This window comes from Salmo salar, chromosome ssa12, assembly GCF_905237065.1.
Source record: "Salmo salar chromosome ssa12, Ssal_v3.1, whole genome shotgun sequence".
Classification (NCBI taxonomy): Eukaryota; Metazoa; Chordata; class Actinopteri; order Salmoniformes; family Salmonidae; genus Salmo; species Salmo salar.
This window is the reverse complement of record NC_059453.1, coordinates 99,875,853-99,895,083: the sequence shown is the minus strand read 5'-3', so window position 1 is coordinate 99,895,083 and position 19,231 is coordinate 99,875,853. Positions and strand designations below refer to the sequence as shown.

At 46.9% G+C, this 19,231-nt stretch overlaps 1 protein-coding gene across 2 annotated transcripts; it reads left to right on the top strand.

Moving 5' to 3' along the window:
• The first annotated feature begins 3,176 nt into the window (after positions 1-3,176).
• On the top strand, positions 3,177-8,548 carry LOC106566260 (uncharacterized). Of its 2 annotated transcripts, none has more exons than XM_045692109.1 (3): positions 3,177-3,829; positions 7,647-7,822; positions 8,153-8,548. In XM_045692109.1, the coding sequence occupies exons 1-3, from the start codon at positions 3,573-3,575 to the stop codon at positions 8,269-8,271; spliced, it is 552 nt and encodes a 183-aa protein (XP_045548065.1). In that variant the 5' UTR covers positions 3,177-3,572; the 3' UTR covers positions 8,272-8,548. The 2 variants fall into 2 exon arrangements, with proteins under 2 accessions (XP_045548065.1, XP_045548064.1); XM_045692108.1 differs by having other exon boundaries at positions 7,647-7,834.
• The last annotated feature ends 10,683 nt before the right edge of the window (positions 8,549-19,231 follow it).

Below are 19,231 nucleotides of genomic sequence, written 5' to 3'. Positions count from 1 at the left end.
TAATACAGAGAAAAGTCTGGGAGTGGAGGACTGCAGGAAGGGACATGAGAGAGGAGGCTATTTTTATTATTTTATTATTATTACAAGATTAATGGTGGGATAGGAAAGCATCCAACAGGAAATTGTGATTTTTGCCAGGAAACAGAGACCGTGGAGCATGTACTGATACAATGTGGGCAGTATCAGAGGGATGGAGAGAGGCTGAGGTCCAGTATCAGAGGGAAAGAGCGAGGCTGAGGTCCAGTATCAGAGGGAAAGAGCGAGGCTGAGGTCCAGTATCACAGGGATAGAGAGAGGCTGAGGTCCAGTATCAGAGGGATAGAGAGAGGCTGAGGTCCAGTATCAGAGGGAAAGAGAGAGGCTGAGGTCCAGTATCAGAGGGAAAGAGAGAGGCTGAGGTCCAGTATCAGAGGGAAAGAGAGAGGCTGAGGTCCAGTATCAGAGGGATAGAGAGAGGCTGAGGTCCAGTATCAGAGGGATGGAGAGAGGCTGAGGTCCAGTATGAGAGGGAAAGAGCGAGGCTGAGGTCCAGTATCAGAGGGAAAGAGAGAGGCTGAGGTCCAGTATCAGAGGGATAGAGAGAGGCTGAGGTCCAGTATCAGAGGGATAGAGAGAGGCTGAGGTCCAGTATCAGAGGGAAAGAGAGAGGCTGAGGTCCAGTATCAGAGGGAAAGAGAGAGGCTGAGGTCCAGTATCAGAGGGAAAGAGAGAGGCTGAGGTCCAGTATCAGAGGGAAAGAGAGAGGCTGAGGTCCAGTATCACAGGGAAAGAGAGAGGCTGAGGTCCAGTATCAGAGGGATGGAGAGAGGCTGAGGTCCAGTATCAGAGGGAAAGAGAGAGGCTGAGGTCCAGTATCAGAGGGAAAGAGAGAGGCTGAGGTCCAGTATCAGAGGGAAAGAGAGAGGCTGAGGTCCAGTATCAGAGGGAAAGAGCGAGGCTGAGGTCCAGTATCAGAGGGAAAGAGAGAGGCTGAGGTCCAGTATCAGAGGGAAAGAGAGAGGCTGAGGTCCAGTATCAGAGGGAAAGAGAGAGGCTGAGGTCCAGTATCAGAGGGTAAGAGAGAGGCTGAGGTCCAGTATCAGAGGGAAAGAGAGAGGCTGAGGTCCAGTATCAGAGGGAAAGAGAGAGGCTGAGGTCCAGTATCAGAGGGAAAGAGATGGGCTGAGGTCCAGTATCAGAGGGAAAGGGATATAGGATTATTAGTTTAAAGATTAAATTGATTAGAACGTCATTAGATATAGTCTTAAATATTTAATATTTTTTAAGAGCAACGGGGTCCATCTCTGGGATTCTTTCATCAGTTTTGGCTCATTGGACAGGTCAGAGTCTGTTTGAAGGTGTTGAGTGTTTTTTTTAGCTACTGTAATTGAGTACTGACAGTGTCTTCTGTGGAAGGTGCAAGTTACCTAAAAAAATATCAAATCTTGCAATTTTAATCTCAAACCAAATTCCTGCCTTTAGCTGTTGAAAATAGTTTTCTTTTTTTGTCAGGGGATAATGACCTTGGACCCCACTACCGGTTTTGGGATAAACCTCTAAATATCTTAAAATCCTAGAAACTTCCCCTGGTTATTGAACTCAACCTGCAGGAGGTTTGTTGTGATTGAGTTGGGGGGGACAGCTGCAGGCAAGGCTCTGACAGATGGGTGTGTCTTGGTGGTGCCAAGGGGTCCCCCCAACCCAACCCAACCCTTACCTATTTTAAATGTCAGCTTCAATTGGGTAGGGATGTCCCAAGGATCCCGGATAGCAAGGATAGTGGATGGCATACCAGAGTGTTGGCAAACATGCACACACCTTAAGAAAAACAGTGTTGCCGGGTAAATCAGTACTCTTCTATATAGACGGTATGCACAAGTTTTCAGACCCATATTAAACCTATTCCTGGAATAAAAATGGAGATTCTCTTTAAAGTATCATTGCTCAGCAGGGACCACAGTATGCAGACTCACAGAGAGAAAACACTACTTTAACATTACAGCGCCATCATCTGGACTGGAAGCAGAACTGCTCTCACTCCTTCTGTATATGCTGTGTTCCATCATGTTCTGTAGTTCTGTGAGTCTGGCTGGTGGGGGCACTGTGAGTCTGGCTGGTGGGGGCACTGTGAGTCTGGCACTGTGAGTCTGGCTGGTGGGGGCACTGTGAGGCTGGCTGGTGGGGGCACTGTGAGTCTGGCTGGTGGGGGCACTGTGAGTCTGGCTGGTGGGGGCACTGTGAGTCTGGCACTGTGAGTCTGGCTGGTGGGGGCACTGTGAGTCTGGCTGGTGGGGGCACTGTGAGTCTGGCTGGTGGGGGCACTGTGAGTCTGGCTGGTGGGGGCACTGTGAGTCTGGCTGGTGGGGGCACTGTGAGTCTGGCACTGTGAGTCTGGCTGGTGGGGGCACTGTGAGTCTGGCTGGTGGGGGCACTGTGAGTCTGGCTGGTGGGGGCACTGTGAGTCTGGCACTGTGAGTCTGGCTGGTGGGGGCACTGTGAGTCTGGCTGGTGGGGGCACTGTGAGTCTGGCACTGTGAGTCTGGCTGGTGGGGGCACTGTGAGTCTGGCTGGTGGGGGCACTGTGAGTCTGGCACTGTGAGTCTGGCTGGTGGGGGCACTGTGAGTCTGGCTGGTGGGGGCACTGTGAGTCTGGCTGGTGGGGGGCACTGTGAGTCTGGCTGGTGGGGGCACTGTGAGTCTGGCTGGTGGGGGCACTGTGAGTCTGGCTGGTGGGGGCACTGTGAGTCTGGCACTGTGAGTCTGGCTGGTGGGGGCACTGTGAGTCTGGCTGGTGGGGGCACTGTGAGTCTGGCTGGTGGGGGCACTGTGAGTCTGGCACTGTGAGTCTGGCTGGTGGGGGCACTGTGAGTCTGGCTGGTGGGGGCACTGTGAGTCTGGCTGGTGGGGGCACTGTGAGTCTGGCACTGTGAGTCTGGCTGGTGGGGGCACTGTGAGGCTGGCTGGTGGGGGCACTGTGAGTCTGGCTGGTGGGGGCACTGTGAGTCTGGCACTGTGAGTCTGGCTGGTGGGGGCACTGTGAGTCTGGCTGGTAAAATGAAATCTGTTTTCTACACACACACACACACACACACACACACACACTACACACACACACACACACACACACACACAAAGGCACCTGTCTGGAACGTTCTGGTCTCTGATTGGTTAACCATAGAGGGAGAGAGAGAGAGAAACCTGACAGACTGTTCTTAGGTTTCTGAATCTGAGCCACAAGGTTACGTTAGGTTTCTGACTGAGATAATACCTGTGGAAAAGCAGACAGAGTTCTGGTTCAGTGAGGGAGAAGATACATTTTCCGGAAGTCTCCACTCTGAAACCAACCAGGACAGGATACTAGAACAGCAGAACCAGCCAACCAGTGAAGCAACAGCCTTTTCTACAGACAGGTCAGAACAGTACAGGACATTCTAGAACATTCTAGAACATAAACTAGCATTCTAGAACAGAACAGGGCATTTTAGAACATTCTAGAACATAAACTAGCATTCTAGAACAGAACAGGGCATTTTAGAACAGGACACTCTAGAAGAGTACAGGACATTCTAGAACTGGACAGAACAATCTAGAGGATGAGGAACCTCCTGACCACCGAGAACCAGAACTGTTACCGGGAGCAGATAGAGAAGGAGCGTTACACCCGGCTGGCCTGGAAGAGCCGCTACGGACGAGACTACCCCACCAGCTTCGTCTCCCGCAGGGCCAATGAGCAGCTAGCGCTGAGGCTCCCTGAGCTCCCTCTGAACACCACCCCCACGACTAAGACCATCCTGCCACCTGTGTTATCTACCCTGGAGAGGAGGAGAGAGGTTGCAGTGCCCTTGGACAGGTGAGTGAATTAATACATTTTATTTGACACATTTTAAATACAACTAGAGTTGCCTCAGCCACAGGAGGAAAACAATTATTGATTTTGCCGACTACGCAGAAATGTGTGTGGTAACCTAAGCTCAGTGGTGGAAAAAGTTCCCAATTGTCATATTTGAGTAAAAGTAAAGCTACCTCAATTAGAAAATGACCAAATAAAAGTGCCCAGTAAAATACTTCTTAAGTATTCAAGTATCTAGTTTAAAATGTATTTATGTATCAAAAGTAAATGCTATACATCAAATTGCTTATATTTCCATTTTTTTTAAACTTTTTTAAAATTCTTTTCGGACAGCAAGGGCCATCCTCCAAAACACTCAGACAAAATGTATAAAATGCAGAACTTGTGTTTTGTGAGTCCGACAGATCAGAGGCAGTAGAGATGATGCATTCTCTTGATAAGTGTGTAAATTGGACAATTTTTTTCTGTCATGGCTGAGCATTTGGAATGTCATGAGTTATTTTGGGTGTCCAGGGACTTACTTTACTTCACTGCCTAGGGGTCTAAGGGGCCTGAGCCTAGGGGCCTAGGGGTCTAAGGGGCCTGAGCCTAGGGGCCTAGGGGTCTAAGGGGCCTGAGCCTAGGGGCCTAGGGGTCTAAGGGGCCTGAGCCTAGGGGCCTAGGGGTCTAAGGGGCCTAAGCCTAGGGGCCTAAGGGGCCTAAACCTAGGGGCCTAAGGGGCCTAAGCCTAAGGGCCTAAACCTAGGGGCATAAGGGGCCTAAGGGGCCTAAGCCTAGGGGCCTAAGGGGCCTAAGGGGCCTAAGCCTAGGGGCCTAAGGGGCCTAGGGGCCTAAGGGGCCTAAGCCTAGGGGCCTAAACCTAGGGGCCTAAGCCTAGGGGCCTAAGGGGCCTAAACCTAGGGGCCTAAGGGGCCTAGGGGCCTAAGGGGCCTAAGCCTAGGGGCCTAAGGGGCCTAGGGGCCTAAGGGGCCTAAGCCTAGGGGCCTAAGCCTAGGGGCCTAAGGGGCCTAGGGGCCTAAACCTAGGGGCCTAAGGGGCCTGAGCCTAGGGGCCTAGGGGCCTAAGGGGCCTAAACCTAGGGGCACAAGAGTCGGCTACGCCACCTTTTTGGTTTAATGAAAAGGAACTCAACCTTTTAAGACGGACCTATTCAGTCCCTACACTACACAGTACAGTACACAGTACAGTACACAGTATTCAGTTGTCCCTACAGTACACAGTACAGTACACAGTATTCAGTTGTCCCTTCAGTACACAGTACAGTACACAGTATTCAGTTGTCCCTACAGTACACAGTATTCAGTTGTCCCTACAGTACACAGTACAGTACACAGTATTCAGTTGTCCCTACAGTACACAGTACAGTACACAGTATTCAGTTGTCCCTACAGTACACAGTACAGTACACAGTATTCAGTTGTCCCTACAGTACACAGTATTCAGTTGTCCCTACAGTACACAGTACAGTACACAGTATTCAGTTGTCCCTACAGTACACAGTATTCAGTTGTCCCTACAGTTCACAGTATTCAGTTGTCCCTACAGTACACAGTACAGTACACAGTATTCAGTTGTCCCTACAGTACACAGTACAGTACACAGTATTCAGTTGTCCCTACAGTACACAGTATTCAGTTGTCCCTACAGTACACAGCACAGTACACAGTATTCAGTTGTCCCTACAGTACACAGCACAGTACACAGTATTCAGTTGTCCCTACAGTACACAGTACAGTACACAGTATTCAGTTGTCCCTACAGTACACAGCACAGTACACAGTATTCAGTTGTCCCTACAGTACACAGTACAGTACACAGTATTCAGTTGTCCCTACAGTACACAGTACAGTACACAGTATTCAGTTGTCCCTACAGTACACAGTACAGTACACAGTATTCAGTTGTCCCTACAGTACACAGTACAGTACACAGTATTCAGTTGTCCCTACAGTACACAGTACAGTACACAGTATTCAGTTGTCCCTACAGTACACAGTACAGTACACAGTATTCAGTTGTCCCTACAGTACACAGTACAGTACACAGTATTCCGTTGTCCCTACAGTACACAGTACAAAGTACAGTACACAGTATTCAGTTGTCCCTACAGTACACAGTACAGTACACAGTACAGTATTCAGTTGTCCCTACAGTACACAGTACAGTACACAGTACAGTATTCAGTTGTCCCTACAGTACACAGTACAGTACACAGTATTCAGTTGTCCCTACAGTACACAGTACAGTACACAGTATTCAGTTGTCCCTACAGTACACAGTACAGTACACAGTATTCAGTTGTCCCTACAGTACACAGTACAGTACACAGTATTCAGTTGTCCCTACAGTACACAGTACAGTACACAGTATTCAGTTGTCCCTACAGTACACAGTATTCAGTTGTCCCTACAGTACACAGTATTCAGTTGTCCCTACAGTACACAGTATTCAGTTGTCCCTACAGTACACAGTACACGGTATTCAGTTGTCCCTACAGTACACAGTACAGTACACAGTATTCAGTTGTCCCTACAGTACACAGTACAGTACACAGTATTCAGTTGTCCCTACAGTACACAGTATTCAGTTGTCCCTACAGTACACAGTATTCAGTTGTCCCTACAGTACACAGTATTCAGTTGTCCCTACAGTACACAGTACAGTACACAGTATTCAGTTGTCCCTACAGTACACAGTACAGTACACAGTATTCAGTTGTCCCTACAGTACACAGTACAGTACACAGTATTCAGTTGTCCCTACAGTACACAGTACAGTACACAGTATTCAGTTGTCCCTACGGTACACAGTATTCAGTTGTCCCTTCAGTACACAGTTCAGTACACAGTATTCAGTTGTCCCTACAGTACACAGTATTCAGTTGTTCCTACAGTACACAGTACAGTACACAGTATTCAGTTGTCCCTACAGTACACAGCACAGTACACAGTATTCAGTTGTCCCTTCAGTACACAGTACAGTACACAGTATTCAGTTGTCCCTACAGTACACAGTATTCAGTTGTCCCTACAGTACACTGTATTCAGTTGTCCCTACAGTACACAGTATTCAGTTGTCCCTACAGTACACAGTATTCAGTTGTCCCTACAGTACACAGTATTTAGTTGTCCCTACAGTACACAGTATTCAGTTGTCCCTACAGTACACAGTACAGTACACAGTATTCAGTTGTCCCTACAGTACACAGTACAGTACACAGTATTCAGTTGTCCCTACAGTACACAGTACAGTACACAGTATTCAGTTGTCCCTACAGTACACAGTACAGTACACAGTATTCAGTTGTCCCTACAGTACACAGTACAGTACACAGTATTCAGTTGTCCCTACAGTACACAGTACAGTACACAGTATTCAGTTGTCCCTACAGTACACAGTATTCAGTTGTCCCTACAGTACACAGTATTCAGTTGTCCCTACAGTACGCAGTATTCAGTTGTCCCTACAGTACACAGTACAGTACACAGTATTCAGTTGTCCCTACAGTACACAGTATTCAGTTGTCCCTTCAGTACACAGTACAGTACACAGTATTCAGTTGTCCCTTCAGTACACAGTACAGTACACAGTATTCAGTTGTCCCTACAGTACACAGTACAGTACACAGTATTCAGTTGTCCCTACAGTACACAGTACAGTACACAGTATTCAGTTGTCCCTACAGGCTCAGAAAACACCAGATGAAGACGTTATTAGGAAAAACAGTACAATTCCATATAAAAAAAAAAAAATCTTTGAGGATTTAAAACATATTTAATGTCTACCTAAATGATATTAATAGTTACCTTTAAACCAGGTCACTGAGCGAGGCTCCCCTCGATGAGAGTAGTGACGCCCCAGACCAAGGAATCTCTCTACCAGGGTTTTTCCAAGGAGGGCGCCGCCTGTACCTCCACACACGCACCCTGAAAGACCCAGAGGAGAAGTTTGATCACCTTCTGCTGTCTTCCTGGCACTACGGATGGAGACTGGGTGAGACCTTTGGTAATCTTCTACTTGAAGCTTTAATACTTGTTATAAGCGTGTATGACACTATATGACTATGGATGGAGAGTTGAATGAAATGTACGGTAACACTATACCATTTTAATAACACTTTTACGTCTGCAGGTATAACGCTTCATTACCTGGTTATAAGCATGTATGAGCCTTTATAATGACTATAGATGGAGATTGGTTCTGGGTATTTTATAAAATAAAATTGTGTTTGTTTGAGTATGTTTATCACAAAGCAGTGCATGTTAAAGAAAGATATTTATTAAATGGGGTATTACAAGCGTCGACATTCGGTTCTGTGTCTAGGTGAATACGGAAGAGACTACAGGTCGCCAGCCAATGGAAGATCAGGAGTCGTGAGGAACACTTTTTACTCCAGGAATGGAATTTTCAATATTCCCTCCGAAACTGATCGCCTTGGATGACGAACGAAAGGCTTCATTTTTCAGCTGGTTTTATACTTTATTATTCGATTCTCTTCATATTGACGACGAATAACTTTAATTTGTTTTCACTGTATAAGTATGCTATCTTTTGTTTGATTTATAACAACTATATTCTCTTCTATAGGATGTACAGATGTGGGTTAGCTATAAATGATGTTCATCTGAAAACACTGTTACTTTACATATACAAACTGTTATAACCGTTGGAGAAAATGTGTTGATATAATAACATCTCGATAAACCTTTTTTCTAGTTATTTGCTGTCAGGTTTGTGTGGTTAAAACATTCCTGTGTGAAAATAATAGATGTGAAAGAGTTGCCAAGCATGAAGAGAAAGCAGGCTGCCACGCTCGACATGAAGAGAAAGCAGGCTGCCACGCTCGACATGAAGAGAAAGCAGGCTGCCACGCTCGACATGAGGAGAAAGCAGGCTGCCACGCTCGATATGAGAAAGCAGGCTGCCACGCTCGACATGAGGAGAAAGCAGGCTGCCACGCTCTACATGAGGAGAAAGCAGGCTGCCACGCTCGACATGAAGAGAAAGCAGGCTGCCACGCTCGACATGAGGAGAAAGCAGGCTGCCACGCTCGATATGAGAAAGCAGGCTGCCACGCTCGACATGAGGAGAAAGCAGGCTGCCACGCTCGATATGAGAAAGCAGGCTGCCACGCTCGACATGAAGAGAAAGCAGGCTGCCACGCTCGACATGAGGAGAAAGCAGGCTGCCACGCTCGACATGAGGAGAAAGCAGGCTGCCATGCTCTACATGAAGAGAAAGCAGGCTGCCACGCTCGACATGAGGAGAAAGCAGGCTGCCACGCTCGACATGAGGAGAAAGCAGGCTGCCACGCTCGATATGAGAAAGCAGGCTGCCACGCTCTACATGAGGAGAAAGCAGGCTGCCACACTCTACATGAGGAGAAAGCAGGCTGCCACGCTCTACATGAGGAGAAAGCAGGCTGCCACGCTCTACATGAGGAGAAAGCAGGCTGCCACGCTCGACATGAGGAGAAAGCAGGCTGCCACGCTCGATATGAGAAAGCAGGCTGCCACCCTCTACATGAGGAGAAAGCAGGCTGCCACACTCTACATGAGGAGAAAGCAGGCTGCCACGCTCTACATGAGGAGAAAGCAGGCTGCCACGCTCGACATGAAGAGAAAGCAGGCTGCCACGCTCTACATGAGGAGAAAGCAGGCTGCCACGCTCGACATGAAGAGAAAACAGGCTGCCACGCTCTACATGAGGAGAAAGCAGGCTGCCACGCTCTACATGAGGAGAAAGCAGGCTGCCACGCTCGACATGAAGAGAAAGCAGGCTGCCACGCTCTACATGAGGAGAAAGCAGGCTGCCACGCTCTACATGAGGAGAAAGCAGGCTGCCACGCTCGACATGAAGAGAAAGCAGGCTGCCACGCTCTACATGAGGAGAAAGCAGGCTGCCACGCTCGACATGAGGAGAAAGCAGGCTGCCACGCTCTACATGAGGAGAAAGCAGGCTGCCACGCTCGACATGAGGAGAAAGCAGGCTGCCACGCTCGACATGAGGAGAAGGCAGGCTGCCACGCTCTACATGAGAAAGCAGGCTGCCACGCTCTACATGAGGAGAAAGCAGGCTGCCACGCTCGACATGAGGAGAAAGCAGGCTGCCACGCTCTACATGAAGAGAAAGCAGGCTGCCACGCTCTACATGAGGAGAAAGCAGGCTGCCACGCTCGACATGAGGAGATAGCAGGCTGCCACGCTCTACATGAGGAGAAAGCAGGCTGCCACGCTCTACATGAGGAGAAAGCAGGCTGCCACGCTCTACATGAGGAGAAGGCAGGCTGCCACGCTCTACATGAGGAGAAAGCAGGCTGCCACGCTCTACATGAGGAGAAAGCAGGCTGCCACGCTCTACATGAGGAGAAAGCAGGCTGCCACGCTCTACATGAGGAGAAAGCAGGCTGCCACGCTCTACATGAGGAGAAAGCAGGCTGCCACGCTCTACATGAGGAGAAAGCAGGCTGCCACGCTCTACATGAGGAGAAAGCAGGCTGCCACGCTCGATATGAGAAAGCAGGCTGCCACGCTCTACATGAGGAGAAAGCAGGCTGCCACGCTCGACATGAGGAGAAAGCAGGCTGCCACGCTCTACATGAGGAGAAAGCAGGCTGCCACGCTCTACATGAGGAGAAAGCAGGCTGCCACACTCTCCATGAGGAGAAAGCAGGCTGCCACGCTCTACATGAGGAGAAAGCAGGCTGCCACACTCTACATGAAGAGAAAGCAGGCTGCCACGCTCTACATGAGGAGAAAGCAGGCTGCCACACTCTACATGAGGAGAAAGCAGGCTGCCACGCTCTACATGAGGAGAAAGCAGGCTGCCACACTCTACATGAAGAGAAAGCAGGCTGCCACGCTCTACATGAAGAGAAAGCAGGCTGCCACGCTCTACATGAGGAGAAAGCAGGCTGCCACGCTCGACATGAGGAGAAAGCAGGCTGCCACGCTCGACATGAGGAGAAAGCAGGCTGCCACGCTCGATATGAGTTGGTCACAGGTTCAACTGGTCTCCTAGCAACAAGGAAACACACATCTTAAATGTTGTGGTTTATAATTAACAAGCTAGCATGGTCTGGTCACCTCTTCATCTGTTGCCTGGTATAAATACTCTGAGCTATGACTGGCACGGTACAGATTCATACTCACATGTTCATCATTTTGCTGGAGCGGTTAGGGTTAAGTGTCTTGCTCAAGAGCACATCGACAGATTGTTTTACCTAGTCTGCTCGGGGATTCGAACCAGCCACCTTTTGATTACTGGCCCAATGCCTCTTAACTGCTAGACTACTGAGGACTAATGAATGAACAGAGTGGAAAAAGAAAAACTCTGGGCCCTAGTAATAGGCCCGTGTATCAACGCCCTGACATTCTGTCTGGGGCACAGTGTATGGGGATGATTCATCCTGGGGATGATTCATTCTGGGGATGATTCATTCTGGGGATGGTTCATTCTGGGGATGATTTCATTCTGGGGATGATTTCATTCTGGGGATGATTCATTCTTGGAGAGTACGTCACTGATTCATTCTGGGGATGATTCATTCTGGGGATGATTCATTCTGGGGATGATTTCATTCTGGGGATGGTTCATTCTGGGGATGGTTCATTCTGGGGATGATTTCATTCTGGGGATGATTTCATTCTGGGGATGATTTCATTCTGGGGATGATTTCATTCTGGGGATGATTTCATTCTGGGGATGATTTCATTCTGGGGATGATTTCATTCTGGGGATGATTCATTCTTGGAGAGTACGTCACTGATTCATTCTGGGGATGATTCATTCTGGGGATGATTCATCCTGGGGATGATTCATTCTGTGGATGATTCATTCTTGGAGAGTACGTCACTGATTCATTCTGGGGATGATTCATCCTGGGGATGATTCATTCTGGGGATGATTCATCCTGGGGATGATTCATTCTTGGAGAGTACGTCACTGATTCATTCTAGGGATGATTCATTCTGGGGATGATTCATTCTTGGAGAGTACGTCACTGATTCATTCTGGGGATGATTCATTCTGTGGATGATTCATTCTTGGAGAGTACGTCACTGATTCATTCTGGGGATGATTCATCCTGGGGATGATTCATTCTGGGGATGATTCATTCTGGGGATGATTCATTCTTGGAGAGTACGTCACTGATTCATTCTAGGGATGATTCATTCTGGGGATGATTCATTCTTGGAGAGTACGTCACTGATTCATTCTGGGGATGATTCATTCTGTGGATGATTCATTCTTGGAGAGTACGTCACTGATTCATTCTGGGGATGATTCATCCTGGGGATGATTCATTCTGGGGATGATTCATTCTGGGGATGATTCATTCTTGGAGAGTACGTCACTGATTCATTCTGGGGATGATTCATTCTGGGGATGGTTCATCCTGGGGATGATTCATTCTTGGAGAGTACGTCACTGATTCATCCTGGGGATGATTCATTCTGGGGATGGTTCATCCTGGGGATGATTCATTCTTGGAGAGTACGTCACTGATTCATCCTGGGGATGATTCATTCTGGAGATGATTCATTCTGGGGATGATTCATTCTTGGAGAGTACGTCACTGATTCATCGTGGGGATGATTAGCCCTAGTTAAAGGGCTATAACCACGCAGTAATAGGCTAGAACTAGAGTCCTGAGCTTTTCCCTGCCAGGTTGCAGGATCGGGAGAATCTCCAAGCCTTCGCCCAAACACCTCAATGGCTCCTTTTGTTTTTTTCACTGAGTGACCATGATTGGCTGAAGTCTAAGAAGTCCCAAACTGATGGATGTAGCATGCATGGGGCCTAAGGTGACTGATTCAGCTTGTAAAGCACCTAATGTCCAGCAGCCTGCCGCGTCGCCTAACGTCCGGCAGCCCGGCCGCGTCGTCTTGGTACTTCTAAATATTTCTAGATGGTGAAGTCTACATGCAAGTAATGAATTTTCAATCTTGCCAAGAATCACTCTATTAAATTAATCAAAACAGGAACATTTTATATTTGGCTAGAAATTCTAAAGGAAATTATCTCAACCTATATCCCCCCACTAGAATCCCCATATTTTAATCAAATCAAATCAAATTTATTTTTATATAGCCCTTCGTACATCAGCTGATATTCTCAAAGTGCTGTACAGAAACCCAGCCTAAAACCCCAAACAGCAAGCAAAGCATGTGAAAGAAGCACGGTGGCTAGGAAAAACTCCCTAGGAAAAACTCCCTAGAAAGGCCAAAAACCTAGGAAGAAACCTAGAGAGGAACCAGGCTATGAGGGGTGGCCAGTCCTCTTCTGGCTGTGCAGGGTGGATATTATAACAGAACATGGTCAAGATGTTAAAATGTTAAAATGTTCATAAATGACCAGCATGGTCAAATAATAATAATCATAGTAGTTGTCGAGGGTGCAACAAGCACGTCCGGTGAACAGGTCAGGGTTCCATAGCCGCAGGCAGAACAGTTGAAACTGGAGCAGCAGCACGGCCAGGTGGACTGGGGACAGCAAGGAGTCATCATACCAGGTAGTCCTGAGGCATGGTCCTAGGGCTCAGGTCCTCCGAGAGAAAGATAGAAAGAGAGAAAGAGAGAATTAGAGAGAGCATATTTAAATACACACAGGACACCGGATAAGACAAGAGAAATACTCCAGATGTAACAGACTGACCCTAGCCCCCCGACACATAAACGACTGCAGCATAAATGAATGAAGACAGCTTCTCCATCCTACCTATATCTCCCACTAGAATCCCCATACTTTAATGAAGACAGCTTCTCCATCCTACCTATATCCCCCTACTAGAATACCCATACTATAATGAAGACAGCTTCTCCATCCTACCTATATCCCCCCACTAGAATCCCCCTACTATAATGAAGACAGCTTCTCCATCCTACCTATATCTCCCACTAGAATCCCCATACTTTAATGAAGACAGCTTCTCCATCCTACCTATATCCCCCCACTAGAATCCCCATACTATAATGAAGACAGCTTCTCCATCCTACCTATATCCCCCCACTAGAATCCCCATTCTTTAATGAAGACAGCTTCTCCATCCTGGAGGGGGAAATCAATTATTTCCAGGCCCAGGGACATGTACTAGTCTGTGGTGACCTAAATTCCAGAACCGGACAAGAACCTGACACCCTCGGCACACAGGGGGACAAACACCTGCCTGGAGGTGACAGCATTCCCTCCCCCATATGCCCCTTTAGGCAAAACTATAATGGTAGGCTTGGAGGAGACTCCTATGGTCGGTACACCTATAGCTCATCTCTTGGCAGTAGTACTGTAGACTACTTTATCACTGACCTCAACCCAGAGTCTCTCAGAGCGTTCACAGTCAGCCCACTGACCCCCCTATCAGATCACAACAAATCACACTCTACTGGAACAGAGCAATACTCAATCATGAGGCATCAAAGCCAAAGGAACTGAATAATATTAAGAAATGCTATAGATGGAAGGAATGCACTGTGGAAACCTACCAAAAAACAATTAGGCAACAACATATTCAGTCCCTTTTAGACAACTTCCTGGACAAAACGTTCCACTGTAATAGTAAAGGTGTAAACTTGGCAGTAGAAAACCTAAACAGTATATTTGACCTCTCAGCTTCCCGATAAAATCAAAACATTTCAAACAGAAAACCGAAGAAAATGAACAACAATGACAAATGGTTTGATGAAGAATGCAAAAACTTAAACATAGAGACCTAGAAAACCTGAGTCTACGCCTTCACTATGGTGAATCACTAAAACAATACAGAAATACACTACGGAAAAAGAAGGAACAGCACGTCAGAAATCAGCTCAATGTAAATGAAGAATCCATAGAATATAACCACTTCTGGGAAAATTGGAAAACGTAAACAAACAACACGAAGAATTCTATTCAAAATCTATCCAAAATGGAAGACTATTAAAGATGACCAGAACCCACTGGATTCTCCAATTACCTTGAATGAACTACAGGACAAAATACAAACCCTCCAACCCAAAAAGGCCTGTGGTGTTGATGGTATCCTCAATGATATGATAAAATATACAGACAACAAATTCTAATGGGCTATACTTAAACTCTTTAACATCATCCTCAGCTCTGGCATCTTCCCCAATATTTGGAACCAAGGACTGATCACCCCAATCCACAAAAGTGGAGACAAATTTGACCCCAATAACTACCGTGGGATATGCGTCAACAGCAACCTTGGGAAAATCCTCTGCATTATCATTAACAGCAGACTCGTACATTTCCTCAGTGAAAACAATATACTGAGCAAATGTCAAATTGGCTTTTTACCAAATTACCGTACGACAGACCACGTATTCACCCTGCGCACCCTAATTCACAAACAAACAAACCAAAACAAAGGCAAAGACTTGGGATGCTTTATTGATTTCAAAACAGCTTTTGACTCAATTTGGCCTGAGGGTCTGCTATACAAATGGTGTTGAGGGAAAAAAATATGACATTATAAAATCCATGTAAACAAACAACAAGTGTGCGGTTAAAATAGGCAAAAAAACAACAACATTTATTTCCACAGGGCCGTGGGGTGAGACAGGGATGCAGCAAAACCAAACCCTCTTCAATATATACAGAACCAGTCAAAAGTTTGGACACACCTACTCATTCAAGGGTTTTTCTTTATTTTTTACAATTTTCTACATTGTAGAATAATAGTGAAGACATCAACACTATGAAATAACACATAAGGAATCATGTAGTAAGCAAAAAAGTGTTAATCAAATCAAAATATATTTAAGATTTTAGATTGTTCAAAGTAGCCACCCTTTGCCTTAATGACGGCTTAAATTGAATTGAAATTGAATTGATTTGAGACTGAAAGAGAAAAATACAGAGCGAGTGAGACCAGAAAGAGAGAGACAGACAGAGAGAGACACAGAGACAGCATGCTCGGTGAGTCCTTAGGCCTGTGAAGTTGAACACATCCAGAAAGGTTGGGTTGACTGCCTGGATCATCGTGTTCCTGTTGAGGACGACGGACCGACCGACCGACAAAAAGGAGGGGTCAGACAGGAGCAGAAAGAGATTCTTAAATGTACTTCCTGGTTGATTAACAGTCACTTTGACATCACAACACTGTTGAGCTAAAACAAAAATAATTTACATAAGTATTCAGACCCTTTTACTCAGTGCTTTGTTGTTTGTCTCGGAGCTCTACGGACAATTCCTTCGACCTCATGGCTTGGTTTTTGCTCTGACATGCACTGTCAACTGTGGGACCTCATATAGACAGGTGTGTGCCTTTCCAAATCATGTCCAATCAATTGAATTTACCACAGGTGGACTCCAATCAAGTTGTAGAAACATCTCAAGGATGATCAATGGAAACAGGATGCACCTGAGCTCAATTTACAGTCTCATAGAAGAGGGTCTGAATACTTATGTAAATAAGTTATTTCTGGGTTTACATTTTTATATATATTTGCAAATATTTAAAAAAAAAATGTTTTCGCTTTGTCATTGATGAGAAGAAAATAAATATTTAATCCATTTTAGAAAAAGGCTGTGACGTAACAAGATGTGGAGAAAGTGAAAGGGTCTGAAAACTTCCCAAATGCACTGTATGTTTCTATGGTGACGTTTTCTGCCCCGCCGTAGGCACATTGTGTGGACTCCATCACAGTGGCGTCGATGGTGTCGCCCGTCAGCTGCTGTCAGACCGCAGACGGATGCTGCCCCACTGCCTCTTGGGTATGTAGCCACAGGACATGTTGAAGTCCCCTATGATGATCACATTCCGAGGAAAGCAGATGTGAGACTGAAGCTAGGTTTCCATACAATTGGTGACTAGAATTATAAAAAAATGTTTGAACCTTTATTTAACTAGGCAAGTCAGTTAAGAACAAATTCTTATTTTCTATGACGGCCTAGGAACAGTGGGTTAACTGCTTTGTTCAGGGGAACAGTGGGTTAACTGCTTTGTTCAGGGGAACAGTGGGTTAACTGCTTTGTTCAGGGGAACAGTGGGTTAACTGCTTTGTTCAGGGGAACAGTGGGTTAACTGAATTGTTCAGAGGAACAGTGGGTTAACTGCTTTGTTCAGGGGAACAGTGGGTTAACTGCTTTGTTCAGGGGAACAGTGGGTTAACTGCTTTATTCAGGGGAACAGTGGGATAACTGCCTTGTTCAGGGGAACAGTGGGTTAACTGCTTTGTTCAGGGGAACAGTGGGTTAACTGCTTTGTTCAGGGGAACAGTGGGTTAACTGCTTTGTTCAGGGGAACAGTGGGTTAACTGCTTTGTTCAGGGGAACAGTGGGTTAACTGCCTTGTTCAGGGGAACAGTGGGTTAACTGCTTTGTTCAGGGGAACAGTGGGTTAACTGCTTTGTTCAGGGGAACAGTGGGTTAACTGCTTTGTTCAGGGGAACAGTGGGTTAACTGCTTTGTTCAGGGGAACAGTGGGTTAACTGCTTTGTTCAGGGGAACAGTGGATTAACTGCTTTGTTCAGGGGAACAGTGGGTTAACTGCTTTGTTCAGGGGAACAGTGGGTTAACTGATTTGTTCAGGGGAACAGTGGGTTACCTGATTTGTTCAGGGGAACAGTGGGTTAACTGCCTTGTTCAGGGGAACAGTGGGTTAACTGCTTTGTTCAGGGGAACAGTGGGTTAACTGCCTTGTTCAGGGGAACAGTGGGTTAACTGCTTTGTTCAGGGGAACAGTGGGTTAACTGCCTTGTTCAGGGGAACAGTGGGGTAACTGCCTTGTTCAGGGGAACAGTGGGTTAACTGCTTTGTTCAGGGGAACAGTGGGTTAACTGCTTTGTTCAGGGGAACAGTGGGTTAACTGCTTTGTTCAGGGGAACAGTGGGTTAACTGCTTTGTTCAGGGGAACAGTGGGTTAACTGCTGTGTTCAGGGGAACAGTGGGTTAACTGCTTTGTTCAGGGGAACAGTGGGTTAACTGCTTTGTTCAGGGGAACAGTGGGTTAACTGCCTTGTTCAGGGGAACAGTGGGTTAACTGCCTTGTTCAGGGGAACAGTGGGTTAACTGCCTTGTTCAGGGGAACAGTGGGTTAACTGCTTTGTTCAGGGGAACAGAGGGTTAACTGTTTTGTTCAGGGGAACAGTGGGTTAACTGCCTTGTTCAGGGGAACAGTGGGTTAACTGCTTTGTTCAGGGGAACAGTGGGTTAACTGCCTTGTTCAGGGGAACAGTGGGTTAACTGCCTTGTTCAGGGGAACAGTGGGTTAACTGCCTTGTTCAGGGGAACAGTGGGTTAACTGCTTTGTTCACGGGAACAGTGGGTTAACTGCCTTGTTCAGGGGAACAGTGGGTTAACTGCCTTGTTCAGGGGAACAGTGGGTAAACTGCTTTGTTCAGGGGAACAGTGGGTTAACTGCCTTGTTCAGGGGAACAGTGGGTTAACTGCTTTGTTCAGGGGAACAGTGGGTTAACTGCTTTGTTCAGGGGAACAGTGGGTTAACTGCCTTGTTCAGGGGAACAGTGGGTTAACTGCTTTGTTCAGGGGAACAGTGGGTTAACTGCCTTGTTCAGGGGAACAGTGGGGTAACTGCCTTGTTCAGGGGAACAGTGGGTTAACTGCTTTGTTCAGGGGAACAGTGGGTTAACTGCTTTGTTCAGGGGAACAGTGGGTTAACTGCTTTGTTCAGGGGAACAGTGGGTTAACTGCTTTGTTCAGGGGAACAGTGGGTTAACTGCTGTGTTCAGGGGAACAGTGGGTTAACTGCTTTGTTCAGGGGAACAGTGGGTTAACTGCTTTGTTCAGGGGAACAGTGGGTTAACTGCCTTGTTCAGGGGAACAGTGGGTTAACTGCCTTGTTCAGGGGAACAGTGGGTTAACTGCCTTGTTCAGGGGAACAGTGGGTTAACTGCTTTGTTCAGGGGAACAGAGGGTTAACTGTTTTGTTCAGGGGAACAGTGGGTTAACTGCCTTGTTCAGGGGAACAGTGGGTTAACTGCTTTGTTCAGGGGAACAGTGGGTTAACTGCCTTGTTCAGGGGAACAGTGGGTTAACTGCCTTGTTCAGGGGAACAGTGGGTTAACTGCCTTGTTCAGGGGAACAGTGGGTTAACTGCTTTGTTCACGGGAACAGTGGGTTAACTGCCTTGTTCAGGGGAACAGTGGGTTAACTGCCTTGTTCAGGGGAACAGTGGGTAAACTGCTTTGTTCAGGGGAACAGTGGGTTAACTGCCTTGTTCAGGGGAACAGTGGGTTAACTGCTTTGTTCAGGGGAACAGTGGGTTAACTGCTTTGTTCAGGGGAACAGTGGGTTAACTGCCTTGTTCAGGGGAACAGTGGGTTAACTGCTTTGTTCAGGGGAACAGTGGGTTAACTGCTTTGTTCAGGGGAACAGTGGGTTAACTGCCTTGTTCAGGGGAACAGTGGGTTAACTGCTTTGTTCAGGGGAACAGTGGGTTAA